Here is an 18,462-nt window from a genome sequence, read left to right on the forward strand (position 1 = left end):
TGTGTACCTAATAATGCATATTTGTGTGGTGTATTTCTTAACATTGCGTGGTGTAAACCGCACCAATCGCACGGAAAGGCGCGGCCATACCTGATTATGACCCTAATAATAATAATAATAATAATAATAATTAACTACATGAATTGCACGACATGTGCACAATAATGTGCAAACTTACTCACTTATGTTAACATCATATTTTTATTTTTTAAATATATTTTTCAATCTTCCGTTTTTTCTCCGTTTCACTCATCATCATTAACTTAAAATGACGACCAACTTGTATTCCTGAATGCATGGTTAATTGCTTCGTATCAAACTTCAATTTCTTTCAACAACAAAAAATACGGAGTATCAAACTTCAATTTTCTCAGTGTATTTATTACTGGGAAAATTGCACTTTTCCCCCTGAATTATAGGCATATAGCACTTTTTGCTCTGATTTATTCATGTACTCACATTTACCCCTCAATTATTTTTAAAGTGACAGTTTTTCCCCATTTTATGTTAAATGAACATTTTTACCCTTAAAATAAACGATAATTTGTTGGAGAAAATGTCCATTTAACATGAAAGGAAAAAAAACTGCCACTTTAAAAATAATTGAGGGGGCAAATATGAGTACATGAATAACTTAGGGAGAACAAGTGTTATAAACTTATAAATCAAGGGAAAAAAGTGTCATTTTCCCTTTATAAATCGATATGGTCCCTCATTTAAGTAATTTTTTTTAAGAAACCGTTTAAGTAATTATTGTATTTCTAAATTGGTGGTACAAAATTATACACCAGCATTAATGCAAAATGAAAACCGCAAATTATATTGTGGACCATGGTCATGGTTGATACTGCAGTTGTGTTGAAAGGGAACTGCACTTGCGCGGAACAAAGGTCGTTTCATCCGTTCAACACACTGCAGTATCAGTTCAATACAACTGCAGTATCAACCATGATGCATGGTCCACGGTATAACGACTGAATGAAAACGCTAGGCTAATTATTGACTTAATTCCATTTTTTGTTCTAGATTTATAAGTGATAATACATTTTAGTCCATTTTTATTAGAACATTCTCATTTGGTTCTATTATTATTGTGGCGTGACCGTTTTTAGTCCTCTATAAACAAAATTGTTGGAATATCGTTAAATACAAAGACATTTCAAATTTTTTTTTATACAAAGTAGATTGAATCGCTATATTTTTTATGTTTATTTTTTAAAATATTTATAATTGAAGATCAAAACGTCATTGTATTTAACGATATTTAAATTTTTTTGTTGATAGAGGATAAAAAATGGTCATGACATAATAATACTATGACCAAAAGTGGATATTCTAATAAAAAAGAACTTAAAATTGATTGACACCTATAAATCTATGACAAAAAAAAGGAACTAAGTCTTAATTTATTTACTATTTAATATTTAATTAACGTATAACAGTGTAAGGACATTTTTTGTCTGAAAAATGAAGTGCAACATTTTTAACATGATGTAAACATTCACGAGCACAAGGAATACGAATATAATTTAGTGTTGTAACCTGCATTTATGACTCTTATAAATCAGTTAGATGTAAAAATAAATAGAGTATATCATAAGAAGGCGTCAGAATGGACACAAACGAAAGACAAATAACGATCCCCACCTCGGGAAGTCTCTCCCCTCTACCTCATGTGCGTCTCCAGAGAAGCCTGCTGTGCAGGGTCACCCTCAACCATGATTGTGCTTAGCTAGAACTGCCGGGGTTTGGGGAATCCCTGGACAGTTCGGGAGATAATGGACGTGGTGTCCAAGAAACGTCCCCTGTTTGTTTTCTTGATGGAAACCAAAGTGTGTAGAGTGCATGTGGAACGACTTCGGGTTAAGATTGGCTTTGATGGTCTATTCTACATAGACAGTTCGGGGCTTAGTGGCGGTTTAGCTTTGCTTTGGAAAATTAGGAACTCAACGAGTCTCATAAGCTACTCAAAAACACCATATAGATGTCAAGGTATCTCTACACTCCAAGGATTGGCATATGACCGGATTCTATGGCTATCTAGAAAGGCAGAATCGTGTTAACTCTTGGAATCTGCCCTGGTCGCTAAGCAGTAAGTCTGATCTACCTTGGATTGTACTGGGAGACTTCAACGGTTTGTCTAAGCAATTTGAAATGAGGGGAATCAGGCAACATCCACCCGCATTAAAAAATAGTTTTAACACAGCTTTAACTGATTGTGGTCTGTACGTCTAATATGGGTATGCCAGGCTATCAGTTTACATGGTCAAGAAGAAAGGGCACACTGGGCTGGGTGGAAGAACGTTTGGACAAAGCAGTAGCAAACACGCAATGGTGCATGAACCATAACCAAGTAGTGGTGCTTAACCTAGGAATGTCGTGTTCGGACCATTCAGCCTTACTTATGGACCTTAGGGAGGATAGACAAAGGTAGTACATATACAGCTTTAGATTTGAAAATATGTGGTTGGAGGAGGATGAATGCCAAATAATTGTCTTCAATGCTTGGTCGAATAGTACCCAATCTGATGTACCCTCCTAGATTAGCCTGTGCGCACAAATGCTCGGCCAATGTGGCATCCAATACCAAAATAAGTTTCGAAAGCTTAAGGAAGACTACTGGAGGAGACTCGATTAACTCAGACCAAAGTGATAAGTGCAAAAGACGCCACCCTTATAAGGTCGTTCTATGATCATCTTGCGCACAATTGAAAGCTTTTATGTTTGATTTGGCCCTTAATCACGTTAAAATGCTTGTTATTGCCATTGGACCCCGTTCCACGCTTGGTTAATTATTTTGTAGGTAAAAAGATGTGCAAAAAGGTGGAAAATGGCAGGAATTTCGGAGAAGGATTTACAAAAGATGTGCGTCCAGGCCGGCGTCCAATACACACCTCTCTAAAGTTGGCACAACAGAACAAAAGTCTGCTATGGACGCGCAGTGGACGCTCGCGTCCATGCACCGTCCAATTTACAGCTCTCTGAAGTTGAAGTCTGTGCAGCAGAAGGCACGCTAGACGCGCAGTGGACGTGCGTCCAGCCGTGCGTCCATCGCGTAAATTCTGGCGGTTGGGCGAGGTTTAAAAGGGGAATTGAGCCATTTTGCAGGGGATCCATCACATTTCAATTTTAGATCACTTTAGAATATTTCTCTCTCTAGGATTAGCCTAGAGAGATCACTCCCAATTCACTCCACATTGCAATTCATAGGCTTAGATTAGAATTAGAGAAGAATTCCATTGTTGCAAGATTGTGATCAACATTCAAGTTCAAGTTCAAAGTTCAATTTCAAGCTAAGTCTTCATTTTAATTTCTTGTCATTACTTTTGCCTTTTGCTATTTCAATTCCAAGTATGATTAGATAGTTCATAGTGGATTTGGATTGAGCAATTTTGTATGGATATTCTTGAGCTTTGAATTGATCAATTAGGTTATGCAATTGCTTTGATTATGAGTTTGATTGTGTGAGTGGTGATCCACTTACGACCCAAGAAAGACGGGAGACCCAGATAACGACCGAAGTCACTGGTTTGTCGAACTCCAAATACACCCGCCACATGTAAGCACGCATTCTGCACAGTGTTTGTACTGAAAGTGATACTTGACTTGTCGTTATTCACCATCTGGCCTGAAGCCCTTACTGTAGAGATCTAGACATCTTTTAACTTCTTGAGCTTCGCCATCCATAGCCTTAAAAAATAGGAGGCTATCATCTGCGAAAAAGAGGTGAGACACAGGAGGTGCACCCCTAGCCACTCTCACACCATGAATTGTTCCCCTAGCCTCCTGTTGCTGCAGAATTAATGATAAAGCTTCAGCGCAAATAATGAAGAGGTAGGGTGAAAGAGGATCACCTTGACGGATCCCTCTAGTTGGTTCCACCGTGTCCACCGCATCACCATTTACCAAAATGTCATATTTAACAGCACACACAACATTAGAATGTCAATCCATTCTCTTGCAAACCCCAACACCCGGAGCATTCCATGTAGAAACTCCCATTCCATCCTGCCATACGCTTTTGCCATATCGAGCTTAAGCGCTGCCCATCCAACATTACCATCACGCTTACGCTTTAGGTAGTGTCCTATCTCTCCGGCAATGATAATGTTGTCTGTAATTAATCTGCCAACCACGAAGGCACTCTGAGACGGCGATATAATGACATCAAGGATCTCTTTGAGCCGGTTTGCAACAACCTTCGCTAATACCTTGTAAGCTACATTGCAAAGCGCGATTGGACGTAGGTCCGATGGCTTCTCAGGTACTTTTTTCTTTGGAATCAAAACCACATTAGTACAATTTAACTCCGGGGGAAAAACACAATCAGCAAAACAGGAGGTGACAAACTTCACAAGGTCACTACCAATCACCGGCCAAAAAAACTGATACAACGATGGAGACATGCCATCCGGACCCGGGGCCTTGTCGGGGGCCATGGAAAATACAACACCCTTAACTTCATCCGGTTCAATAGGTCTCAGCAGACGTTCATTCATGTCGGTCGTTATGCGAGCTGAAAATGAATTAAGGAAATCCAAACTACAATCTGAGGACTGAAAAATATCTGCAAAATAAGTCAAAATTTCCCCATGCATAACAGACCCCTCTACCCAATTACCCACCGAATTCTTCATGCGCTGTAAATAGTTCGTCTTCTTACGATGGGAGGCGGCGCGGTGGAAGTACTTCGTATTCAAATCACCCTCTTTGAGCCATAATTGTTTCGATCTTTGGCGCCAATATATCTCTTCCTGTGCAAGTAACAATTTTAATTCATGCTCGGTCGCTTGAAAGCGTCGGACGTCATTAATTTAATATGCATAATAATGTAAAAAAAATTGTAGTATTATATTTGAGAAAGCAATTGTTATTATGTTTTCAAGAAATAATGAATAGTCTTTTAAAACATGTCTAAATATTTTAATTCTTTCAACCGTGAAAAACAAATACATTGAAAAATATATTGCAAAGTAATTTAATATAGATTCAACAGTAAAAAGCAATGTATATTGAAAAGCATATCAATGTATTTGATTTAGTACTTCAACCGTAGTTGCCCCCCCCCCCTGCACTCTTTAATCATGGCTTCGCCCCTACTGGTTGAGGGCTTGAGGCGTGAGAGACTGAGAGGCGCAAATGAGATGAATGTCTAAAAGACTGAAACCCAAACATATATTTGCTTTATATACTTATATATATGTGTGTGTGTGTGTGTGTGTGTGTGTGTGTCATTACACAAACCAACAGAACCAACAGAATGGTCAATATTTCTCATCAACATGACCTGTGAACCAGTTTTCAAAGTCAATGTATGTTTTGATACACCTGAAACTCTAATTTCGTTTAAGAATTCTAGTGTGTACATCACCAAGTATCCCATTAAGAATTTCAAGGATCAAAGGAAGATCAAGGGATGAAGAGAGATCAAAGGGATGAGTGTGGTTACTGAGCATTGCCTAAGAATACAAGGGAGTGTTGGGTCCTTTATATATAAATAGGACCTGACCCTTCAGGAATATAATATTCCTCAAAGGACACTTGACCCTTAATAATTTCTATGGATTACTCGAGCTTTCAGGAATAATAATACATCAATTATACACTTTAGACTCGTACAGTAGTCCTTGGGGTATTTACCCCTCAAGATATTTTTCAAAATGTTGAAGTTAATTTTTACAATTGGAGACCCAATTTTTAAATATAATGTGCAACATTTTTAATAAAGAAGTGATGAAGTGGCTTGGTGGTTTGGTTTATTTGTGTTATGTGGGAGGTTGTGGGTTTAATTCTCCTTGGTAGTGTTACCTCTTATATAACAAATGTATGAATAAATCCATTAAGCAATATTTAGGTACCTAATTGATGAAGTAGCTTGGTGGACAAAGGTGTGTGCCCTTTAAGAATGTCTTGAGTTCAATTCTTGGTCGTAACAATCATTATTCATTTTTTTGAAGACAACACACCAATGACAACGGTTACATAAAACTATTGTCTTTTATAAAAAAAATGCACATAGACAAAGGTTTTAAAACCTTTGTCTATGTGGAACAATCATTATTCATTTTATTTCAATACAACACACAAACGACAACAGTTTTTTAAAACCGTTGTCTTTTAACAAAATGCACAAAAACAACACGTCAACGACAACGGTTACATAAAACCGTTATCTTTTATAAAAAATGTAAAACCGTTGTCTATGTGGTGTTGTCTTTTGACAAAAAGACAACACACCAACGACAACGGTTACATAAAACCGTTGTCTTTTATTACAAAAGTGCACATAGACAACGGTTTTTTAAAATAGTTGTCTTTGTGGTGTTGTCTTTGGATAAAATACACAAAGACAACACACCAATAACAACGGTTACATAAAACCGTTGTCTTTTATAAAAAAAAAAAACGCACATAGACAACGGTTTTTTAAAACCGTTGTCTTTGTGGTGTTGTCTTTTGACGAAATGCACAAAGACAACACACTAAAGACAACACTTTTGTCAAAAACCGTTGTCTTTGTAGTGTTGTCTTTGTGCATTTTTCTTGTATTGATAATTGTTCTTCGTCATATGATTACTTAAGCCACAAACATATATACACAATTTACAACGGATACTGACAACTTGTTCAACTTCAAGCTTAAAAAAATATAAGAACAAAAAATTATTTAATCAACTTACAGAATTGGACACATGGTTTGCAGCTTTATGTTTAAGCTTTATGCTTTAAAAAAAAATTATTCTTATTTAAATATAAAGTACACGTATGTACATGCACCTCAAAGAAAGCAAAAGATTCTCACCTTTTTTGACTTCGACGCATGGTTTACAACTTGTTTAAACTCTATGCTTTTAAAAAAAAATTTATTCTTGTAAAAGTACACGTATATCCGGACGCCTCAAAGAAAGCAAAAGATTCTCAACTTTTTTTACACATATATCCATAGCTCAAACCAAGCAAAAGATTTCCAATTTTTTTTTAATCTGTCTTCACGTGAGCTGCTGGTGAATACATACAGAAACAAATTAATTCACATGCTCCAGCATACAAAAAATACACAATTACATTCCGTTACACATTGCTCAATTTTCATCTACGACTATTGTTTTAGTGTCAAAATTTATCGCGCCGGTCACCGATCCGTTTAAAACGTGCCGAAATCTAAAATGTTTGAAGGTATTTTCGTCCTTTTCAACTCAATATCGCAATTTGAGCATGAATAAAGAGATTTAAGCCCTAAAATCGATCACAATTCACAATTCTCCTCCTCAAATTAAGGTAAAATGAGGAGGAAAATTGTGAATTTTGATCAATTTTAGGACTTAAATTCATTTATTCATACTCAAATTAAGATATTAAGTTGAAAATGATAAAAATACGCTTAACAATTTTAGATTTTTGCGTATTTTAAACAGATGGGTGACCGGCTCGATAAATTTTGGCACTAAAACAATAGTCTTGGATGAAAATTGGTACTAAAACAATAGTCGTGGGACCAAAATTGATAGAAATGAAACATGTGGACCAAAATTGTCTTGGGACCAAAACGTGTATTTGCTCAATTTATATGATAAACTTGACTAAACAGGTATTGACTGAAAAACTTAGACTTCCGTGTTCTAGGTCTAAGATTGTAAAAGAGTCTTCTAACTATTAAATCCAATTACTAGATTTGTTTGATGACCTTTAACTATTTACTGATCTAGTGCAAAGAGTAGAACAAGGAGTATTAAGCAGATAATATGTAAATGAATAATAAAGCAGCAAGAACACCAAGAATTTGTAACCCAGTTCGGAATCTCAATTCCTACATTTGGGGGGCATCACTCTGATTGCCCAACTCTTCATTGATCAACTCTGAAAGTGTATCACAAGTTTACAGTAGAGAATCACGCGGCAACTCTAGAAATCTTCATTATCACCGTTCTAGAGTTCAGCCTTGAAGAGTTGAAGAATACTTGATCTCCCGATCTTCTTGAATTGAGGTTCCCCCTCAATCGTAGCGCAACTGGCTTTCAGAGTGATTGCTTGCCCAAGACTTTATGAAGAATATTGGATCTTGAATCAAAGGTAAGCTTTGTCAAGATCTCTCGTTATCACCTATGAGGAAGCTTTCACATTCAGATCTTTTGTATTCTCACCGATCATACCAGGATCACTGGAAATTTTCCTCATATATATATCTTGCCCAGACTCGATTAAGTTTGAAGTCTTCGTAACTGATTTTGATTCCTCTTCTTGCTTTCCTTGTCTTGGTCCAGTGTTTCGTTCAGCAATTTGTCCTTAAAGCCTTCTGATCCTTCTGCTGAACTATAGGAATCCTAATACATCATAAAATAACTTGTTTTTGAACTATCTGTTGAACTAACAAAATTGTCACAAGGACTTGTTACAACTTAGGGAGTTTTACAAATATTTTTCTTTTTAGCAATTTTATTAACAATCTCCCCCTTTGTAGCAAGTTTGTTGGCAATTTACAACAATCTTCCTAAAACATCAGAGATAGTTAAAAACAACGTTCATTCAAGGCATAGTCCAACAGAAACAGAATTTAAACAACCAACAAAATACGAAGATGATTATATCATCATACAAAATACAAAAAAAAGAATGCATGAGACCCTATTACAAATAATCAAAATATTCGAGCAGAGGGGTCTTCAAAACTAGTAACCAGGTAACCAGGTAACCATGCTTTCATCTTCTTCTTCATCAAACACAAAGTAACCAATGTTTAGAAGGTTGTTCCTACTCCCCCTATTGCCAGGAACTTGTGAATCTGTAGCCACAATATTCCTAAGCAGGACCAAGTAGAAAAGGCAACCCAGGTTTTAGAACAGAATCAATCAGATTCTGAGGATTCATCCTCCTGGCTGTTTGCAGTGGATTCAGCTTCAGGTGCGGTGGAATCAGCTTCAGGTGCAGTGGAATCAGCTTCATGTGCAGTAGATGGATCAGTGGGTGTTTCAGCAACAGCAGCAGTCATCTCTTGGTTTCTCAATCTCAATTGTTCTCGCAATTGCATCTCAATTGTTCTCGCAATTGCATCTCAATTGTTCTCTTTTCAACAAGTATCTGGATAATCGTGTTAAGATCTCTGATGCTTTTGTCAAGGTGCTGGGCTGTGAGTTTGCTGGTAAATGGTACATCAAGGTTCAGAGCTGGGGCTGAGCTACTTGCATGTTCTGGAAAGATGTCAAGCACATGACTCCCTTGTTTGAGTCTGGCATCAATTGTTCTGACTTGTGGTGCTTCCATAGGTTCATTTGGTTCTGGTTTGAACCCTTGTGAGCGCAGAACTCCATAAATTGTGCAGGGAAAGGGCAGTTTTACCTTGCTCTCTTTAGACTATGGTTTTCTGAAAGATGCCACATGTTTGAAGATAATATCACCTAAGTCGACAGGAATACCTTTGCCTATCTTGTAGATCAGGGTGGCCATAAGAAAGTTTAATCCTCATCGGTGTTCATTTGGCATCCAATTTGTCATGGCTAGTTTGTGCAGAATAGCATATTTTGTTGTGAGAGATTTGGCTGGCAACATGTTGGTTTCAGCAGGCCAATAGCTGTATGTTCCTCCTGTAATGACTTTTGTGATTGTGTTCGCACCAATAATAGGGTCCTCAATGTCACTTGCATCTATGCCCAGATACAGATTGATGGTACGTGTGTCAAAATTGTATTCGTTATCCCTCAGCCAAACACGTCCATAAACATGTGAGCCAGCTTCCTTGATAGTCTTCAGAAGGTTTGCATAAAATTCCTTGATGGCGATAGGTGGATAGCTCGTCTGAGTTGTTACAGACTTGACAAGGTTTAACTTCTCAAACACTGGCATAAGTTGACACTGAGACTTGAACTTTTCAACATCAAGATACCTTTCGCTCAGGATTTTCCTTTTGTTTGTTGAGTCCCATCTTGCTGCATACTCATCAGATAAGAATTGAGGGGTGATTACTTCAAGAGGTGTTACGGCAGAGACATCCGGCTGGCTTTCAGGTTGCTGAGTTTGAGTGGTGCTCTTCTTTCTCTTCTTACTAGTCGTGGTTTCCACAGGGACAGGTTGTTCAGCAATTGGCTGTTTTCTCTTAGTTTTTCGAGCTGGTGTGGGGGTTTCCTTCTCCTGTTGTGTTGTGGATGACCTGGTTTTTCGCCTGGTGACAGGGGAGGGAAAAACTTGAATTTTTGCCACAGGATTTTTGTCCACATGTTCTTCTTGAATCTTCTTCTTCCCATTAGCATTCGCTTGGTTCTTCTTCACTTGGGACAAAGGCAGATTGTCTTCTTCATCAGTTGGTTCTGCAACTTGTAATTCTGGAGGATTTCCTGTTTCAAACTCAAAGTCTAATAGAGAATCATCAATGGGGATGGTAGGTGTTGTTTCAGGATTTGGTTTAGATTGAGGTTCAGACCTAGTTTCATCAGTATGAGAGTTTTCTGACTGGATGGGGAGAGGATTTTCAGGATTTTGATGCTCAGGGTTTTTTGCTTGTGTGGTTTGTGGTGAGGGCAGAGACAGAACTTGATCTTGTGTGAGTTTTGTGTTTTGTGGGATATTCAGGGGAATAGACAGTCTATTTGTGAGAGAGGTTGATCTTCTGTGTTCATCCATGATGTTAAAGAGGTTGAGTTTGGTGAAAAGGGAAGCAGGAGGTTCAAGTTGGTGAGGACCATATACTACAGCAGACTCTGGATTGACATTATCAGGTACGGGTAGATTTTTATCAGGAACAGGCAATTTTTCATGTTCATCATCTATTGGTTCTTGTTTTACAGAGACTAAGGGCATAGGTTTTTCTACAGTGACATTTCATCCTCAGTATCTGATAGAACAATTATATCCTGAAAAATGTTAAAGGTAAAAACTATGCTTTTCATATATAGTCATTTGATGAGAAGAAATAAAGAAGAAAGGATGAAGTTTCAGAATAAACCTCAGGATCCTTGGCTTTAGCTGTTTCTCCTTTCTCGAATGCAAGTGGTTTGAGAAACCTTTTCAGGTAGTCTAGTTGCTCTGCTCTTGAGTACCACGACCAGATTGGTTCTCCACCCGGAGGTTTTATCTTGTTGTTGATTATCATGACCATCTCTCGGGATGCTTGATGTTGAATTTCAAAGGGATATTTGTTTGTGAGTCTGGAGAAATCAAAGTATTTGGTTTCGTCTTGATCCATTGTAGAGCTTTGCTTCAAGGTTCTTGATTTTGTGTGAAGTTTGTGAGAGGGTTTGCAGCTTTGAGAGATTTGCGTGATCTTTGATTTCCCCTTATTGCAACTGGTTTTTCAAAGGTCGAAGGAGTCCATGATGACCTGCTTTTTCGGGTCACGTGATGAGGCATGAGGAGAGTGGGAGTCGTGCCGATTTGACAGTTGTCATTTCTGTAATTAATGCTATAGCAGTTTGGTCAGTCGGGTACACTGTTCCTTAGGGATTATCTGTGATAAGGACAAAAGGGTGTCCCACTTACTGTACTAGTTTAGTGGACCATTGCACATGCCAAGTTCTGATTTTAGGATGTTGAATCTGGTTGGATCTAGTGCCTTTGTAAATATGTCTCCGAGTTGTTTGTCTGTTGGTATGTAGTGCAATTTAATGTCTCCACTTTCCACAAGATCCCTGATGAAATGATGTCTGATATCTATATGCTTAGTGCGGGAATGCTGGACAGGATTTTTTGCAATATTGATAGCGTTGGTGTTGTCGCAGTGAAGATCAGCACTGCTGAACTTTAGTCCATAATCGTTCAGCATCTGTTTCATCCATATGAGTTGAGTGCAGCAACTCCCAGCCATCTGTTTCATCCATATGAGTTGAGTGCAGCAACTCCCAGCAGCTATATATTCAGCTTCTGCAGTGGACAATGAGATGGAGTTTTGCTTTTTGCTGAACCATGAGACAAGGTTTTTGCCTAAGAAAAAACACCCTCCTGATGTACTTTTTCTGTCCTTGCCTAAGAAAAAACACCCTCCTGATGTACTTTTTCTGTCCTACAGATGTCCTGCCCAGTCAGCATCACTGTATCCAAGTAGTTCAGTTCCTGAGTCACGCGAATACCATAGTCCATAATTGATATTCCCCTTAACATATTTGATTATTCTTTTGACTGCATTCAAATGTGCTTCCCTTGGATTTGCTTGGAAGCGTGCACACAAACCTACACTGAACATTATATCAGGTCTGCTTGCCGTTAGGTACAGTAGACTACCAATCATACTTCGATAGAGTTTGCCTTCAACAGGTTTTGAGTTGGAGTCTTTTGATAGTTTTACCGTGGTGGAAAGAGGTGTTTTAGCTTCCTTAGCAGAATCAAGACCAAATCTTTTGACCAAGTTTTGGGCATATTTGGTTTGTGACAGAAACAACCCAGATTCCATCTGTTTTACCTGTAGTCCCAAGAAGCATGTTAATTCCCCTATCATGCTCATCTCGAATTCCTTTTCCATGACTTGAATGAACTCCTTAACATTTGCAGGAGATGTTGAGCCGAAAACAATATCATCTACATAAACCTGGGCCACAGTTATGTGACCAGTGGTCATTTTAACAAACAGTGTTTTGTCTGCCCCACCGCGAGTGTACCCATTTTTCAGAAGATATTGTGTGAGCCGTTCATACCATGCTCTTGGTGCCTGTTTCAGACCATAAAGGGCCTTTTTCAGTTTGTAGACGTAATCAGGATACTGTGGATTCTCAAATCCTTTTGGTTGAGCTACGAAGATTTCCTCATTGAGGAGTCCATTTAAAAAGGCGGTTTTTACGTCCATCTGGTTCAGTTGAAAGTTCAGAATACAAAGACGGCCAACAGTAATCTCACTGATTCAAGTCTGGCCACGGGTGCAAACGTTTCTTCATAGTCAATCCCTTCAATTTGTGAGTAACCTTGAGCCACTAGTCTGGCCTTATTTCTGGCCACATTTCCCTGTTCATCGGTTTTGTTTCGAAAGATCCACTTTGTGCCGACTACGTTTGCATCTAAAGGACAAGGCACAAGATCCCATACCTCATTTCTCTCAAATTGAGCAAGTTCATCCTGCATGGCCCTTATCCAGTCTTCATCTTGAAGTGCTTCTTTGTAATTCTTGGGTTCAAATTTTGATGTGTAACATGCGTACCCAGATAACTCAGCTAGACTGCCTCTTAGCATTCCTCTGGTTCGAACACTGGCGGTGGGTGTCCCCAATATGTTCTCAGCAGGATGATTCTTTTGAACATGTGTGGGAACTTGCTTTGACAGTGTAGATGGATGGTCATCTATGTTTGACTGTTGTTCAGTGAGTGGTTTTGAGTCCTCTGATTTCTTGATCCCTTGTTCATCATCTGACTTTGTTTGGTATTGTTCAGTGTCTGGTTCGGAGTCATCTAGTTCAGAGTCTGACTCAGATTTCTTGACTCCTTTTTCATCAGCTGTTTTTGTTTGGTTCTGTTTAAGATCAGCAGCTGGTAGATAATCGCCAACTGTTTGCGGTTGATCATCTACAATTACATTGATAGATTCTTGGACAGTCTTGATCCGTTTGTTATAAACTCTGTAAGCTCGGCTGTTTGGTGAGTACCCTAAGAATATGCCTTCATCACTCTTTGGTTCGAATTTTCCAACTTTTTCTCTGTCATTTAGGATATAGCATCTGCTGCCAAAAATGCGAAAGTACTTCAAATTTGGTTTCCTTCCTCGCCACAGCTCATATGGTGTATGCGACATCCCAGGTCTAAGATACACTCTGTTGATTATATGACAAGCAGTATGAACCGCCTCTGCCCAAAAGAACTGAGGAAGGTCTTTACTATTTATCAAGACTCGAGCCATTTCTTAGATGGTTCTGTTTTTTCGCTCAACTACTCCATTTTGTTGCAGAGTTTTTGGGGCTGAGAATTCATGACTGATTCCATTTTTGGAGCAGAAGGTCGAGAAGTGCTGATTTTCGAATTCCCTACCGTGATCCGACCTAATCCTCACAATTTTACCAATATGCAAGCCCTTCTCTTTTTGCAGCTTCAAACACAGTTTCTCAAACTGTTCAAAGGTTTCTGACTTGTTTCTGAGGAACATTACCCAGCAAACGTGAGAGTAGTCATCAACACAGACAAAAATATACCTTTTACCTCCCAAACTTTCCACCTGTGTTGGTCCGATTAGGTCCATATGCAGAAGATCCAGACACGAAGAGGTTCCTATATGATTGAAATGTTTGTGTGGGGTTCTGGTTTGCTTTTCCAGCTGGCAAGGGCCACATACACCAGTTTCCTTAACTTTGAACTTTGGTACCCCCCTTATACATTCATGACTTATGAGATGGTTCATATCTTGATAATTCATGTGCCCAAGTTTTTGATGCCAAAGATCTGTATTATCAGTGGTGGTGCTGCAACACAGAAGATTTGAAGACAGAATATAGCAATTGTCAGAGGATCTTATACCTTCCATAATGACTTTGTTCAGTTTGTCCTTAACAATGCATCGATCTTTCGTGAACCCTACATTCAACTTTTGGTCACACAACTGGCTGATGCTGATCAGATTTGCTTTAAGACCCTGTACCAGTAGTACCTTTGATAGTGAGGGTAGTCCAGCTACACTGAGGATCCCAATACCCATGATGTCACCTTTAATTCCATCACCAAAGGTTACTTGTCCAGTATATGGAATCACATTCTTGAGGAATTCTTTACTGCCGGTCATATGCCTAGAACAGCCACTGTCGAAATATCATTTTCCCTGTTCTTTTCCAAGAAGCATAGAAAAGCAAACTAGATCAGATTTTCTTACCTAAACTTGACGACTGACTGGAGTGATCCATTTTTTTTGAAATTTGTCAGTTCTCTGATCACTATAGAATCTGTAACATTCTGGTCTTGTGTGGCCTTTCTTGCAACAGTAGTGACATGTTGGAATATATTTCCTCAAAATCTTCTGGTGGGTTTCAATATTTGTCCAAGTGCTGGTACCTGCAGGGACAAACTTAGTAGTGAAAGAATTTTGAGAGTTTCGAGTGTACCCCAAACCATTTCGAATGTTAGGTGATCTTCCGGAGTCAAGGATTTGATTGAGAGTTGATGTTGTGTTCATCATTTGGATCTGTTTCTTGTAAGCTTCCAATTCTGCCGAGAGCTTCATCACTTTGGAGTTGGACTCTGCTAGTTCAGCATTTGTATCAGCAACTTGTTTCTTCAGGGATTCAATGTTCTTTTCAAGAAACTCATTTTTAGAATTTGTGGTTGTGTGAGTCTTCAAGAGAATATCCCATTTCTTGTACAGTTTGATGTAGGATTGTTCAAGTTCTTCATAAGGTATTTTATCTACATCTTCATGATCTGAACTATTATCCAAGTCCGAATGGGATTCAGCAACAACTGCAGTGAATGCTACGAAGTTTCTTGATATTTCTTCATCTTCTTCTTGAGCTTCTTCAGAACAATCTTCATCACTCCAGGTTGTTGCCTTCATGGACTTCTTTCTTTTGAGGTAAGTGGCACATTCCACCTGAATGTGTCCGAAACCTTCACATTCTCTGCACTGAATTCCTTTGTTCTTGTTCTTAACTTCCCCTTGCTGCCATTGATTTTGTCGAGTCAAGTTTTGGTTTTGACCGAACTGATTGATTTGACTAAAGTTCTTCTGTTGATTCGAACTTGATTTTCCGACGGTTCGAGATGAGTTAGACGAGGATGGAGCAGCACTGTTGGGTCTGTTTTGTTGATTCTTGCCTCCTCTGTTTCTCCGATTTATTTGTTTGAGAATCTTGGTGAAATTTCTTGTTATCATTGCCACAGATTCATCATCCAGTTCTTCACACTCTTCTTCTAAGTCAAATTCTTCGGCAATAAACGCAACATTCTTGCCCCTTTTTGAGTTGTTGTCTTGCGATAGGATATCTATTTCGTATGTTCTTAGATTGCTCATTAGTTCCGCAACAGATTTCGTTTCCCAGCCTATGCTTTCTTGAATTGCAGTGACTTTCATCCTGAAGCGTACAGGAAGAGATCGAAGAATCTTCCTGACCAGTTTGTCCGAGGAGAACGGTTCCCCCAATACGGCAGCTTCGTTCTTCAATTCTTGAACCCTAGCATTAAATTCGACGATGGTTTCTTCATCTTTCATCCGTAATTCTTCAAATCTGGTGAGAACTTGCTGCATCTTGGTTTGTTTGACAGAGGAGTCTCCTTCATAAAGTTTTTCAAGAATTTCCCAGGCATCCTTTGCAGAGCTGCATCCAGCAATTAACCCAAATTGACCCTCATCAAGTGATCCAGTAATGGTGTTCAGTGCCTTGTTGTTATTGTCACTGTCGCTTATTTCTTGAGCATTCCACTGTTCAACCGGAGCGAGAATTTCTGACTTATCTTCTTGAATCCTTTTGGGGTGAGTCTAGCCATGAGTGACGGCCTTCCACACATTCACTCCTTGAGCCTGAAGATAGATCTTGGTTCTTGCCTTCCAATAGGCATAATTTGTACCAATCAGTTGAGGAGGTCTTGCTTGCCCTTCCATATATTCTTTAGGGCGCACAGCAGCCAATCTTGAGAAGAAGGGTTAGTAACAAGGAAAACAGAGAGATTCAAAAGAGATTCAAAGGATCATTATCAAGGGAAAAGACCTTGAGGCTGGGCTCTGATACCAAATGAAAAACTTAGACTTCCGTGTTCTAGGTCTAAGATTGTAAAAGAGTCTTCTAACTATTAAATCCAATTACTAGATTTGTTAGATGACCTTTAACTATTTACTGATCTAAGTGCAAAGAGTAGAACAAGGAGTATTAAGCAGATAATATGTAAATGAATAATAAAGCAGCAAGAACACCAAGAATTTGTAACCCAGTTCGGAATCTCAATTCCTACATCTGGGGGGCATCACTCTGATTGCCCAACTCTTCATTGATCAACTCTGAAAATGTATCACAAGTTTACAGTAGAGAATCACGCGGCAACTCTAGAAATCTTCATTATCACCGTTCTAGAGTTCAGCCTTGAAGAGTTGAAGAATACTTGATCTCCCGATCTTCTTGAATTGAGGTTCCCCCTCAATCGTAGCGCAACTGGCTTTCAGAGTGATTGCTTGCCCAAGACTTTATGAAGAATATTGGATCTTGAATCAAAGGTAAGCTTTGTCAAGATATCTCGTTATCACCTATGAGGAAGCTTTCACGTTCAGATCTTTTGTATTCTCACCGATCATGCCAGGATCACTGGAAATTTTCCTCATATATATATCTTGCCCAGACTCGATTAAGTTTGAAGTCTTCGTAACTGATTCTGATTCCTCTTCTTGCTTTCCTTGTCTTGGTCCAGTGTTTCGTTCAGCAATTTGTCCTTAAAGCCTTCTGATCCTTCTGCTGAACTATAGGAATCCTAATACATCATAAAATAACTTGTTTTTGAACTATCTGCTGAACTAACAAAATTGTCACAAGGACTTGTTACAACTTAGGGAGTTTTACAAATATTTTTCTTTTTAGCAATTTTATTAACATTGACAAAAATCAAATTCATGTCCAGAAATTATTTTGCCACTATATCTATATGATGGTAACATTGCGGAATAAATAGTAAATAGATAAATAAAGGGCAAAAACTTGTGTAAGACCGTCTCACCATGAGACGAGTTGGGTCGGGTCGGGTCAAAATGCAAATGTAACACTTATATACACAAATGTCATACTTATAAGCTCAAATGTAATACTAATCATGAATAAAAATTTTTGTTACTAATAAGGGTAAATGTAATACTTTTAAGGGTAAATGTAATACTTTTACATTTCAATTTAAAAGTATTACATTTTTCCTCAAAAGTATTATATTTGCCCTTATAAGTAAGGGGCACTTGTCAACATTACTTATTATGAAAAATGTGTTACTTTTTCTCTTATAAGTAACAAAAACTGTATTCTTGATTAGTGTTATATTTGAGCATATAAGTATGATATTTGCACATATAAGTATGACATTTGCATGGTGCTTTGACCCGATCCGTCTCACGAATAAGGATCCGTGAGACGGTCTCACACAAGTGTAACCCTAAATAAAGTGATGTTTCTATTGACTTGGAAGTTTTAGGATTGAAAGGAGTAGGCGGCGCAATCAACGCCATGTTCCAGCAGCCCAATTTCAGTCAATTCTCTCAAAGTCAAATACGAGGTATGTGCTTTGTAGTTTCTCAAGCCCCTGGCACTACTGCATATATAATTCATCACACCTAAATATTATTCCCTCCGTTCCATATGTGTCTAATTCAATTAATCAGGCTTGACTGAAATTATTTAAAATTTAATTTTATATAATATTAAATATTAAATTCAATATTAATATACAAAATTTATTTATATATTTAGAAACTACACTAAAAGTACTATAAAAAAAATTAAAAACAAACAACAAATAATTAAAAAAATTAACAAAAAAGAAAAAGTTGATTTGACCATTGAATAAGTAAGTAACACAAATTAAATGGAACAAAGGAAGTAACATATTA

The 18,462-nt window shown here is 38.2% G+C and overlaps 1 protein-coding gene across 1 annotated transcript; it reads right to left on the reverse strand.

The window, feature by feature from the left end:
- Positions 1–9,456: 9,456 nt before the first annotated feature.
- Positions 9,457–10,788, reverse strand: LOC116027034 (proteoglycan 4-like). Its single transcript, XM_031268462.1, has one exon. It carries the CDS (start codon positions 10,786–10,788, stop codon positions 9,457–9,459), a length of 1,332 nt encoding a protein of 443 aa, XP_031124322.1.
- Between the last annotated feature and the right edge of the window lie 7,674 nt (positions 10,789–18,462).

The sequence above is a fragment of the Ipomoea triloba genome, chromosome 8 (assembly GCF_003576645.1).
Source record: "Ipomoea triloba cultivar NCNSP0323 chromosome 8, ASM357664v1".
NCBI classification, from domain to species: Eukaryota; Viridiplantae; Streptophyta; class Magnoliopsida; order Solanales; family Convolvulaceae; genus Ipomoea; species Ipomoea triloba.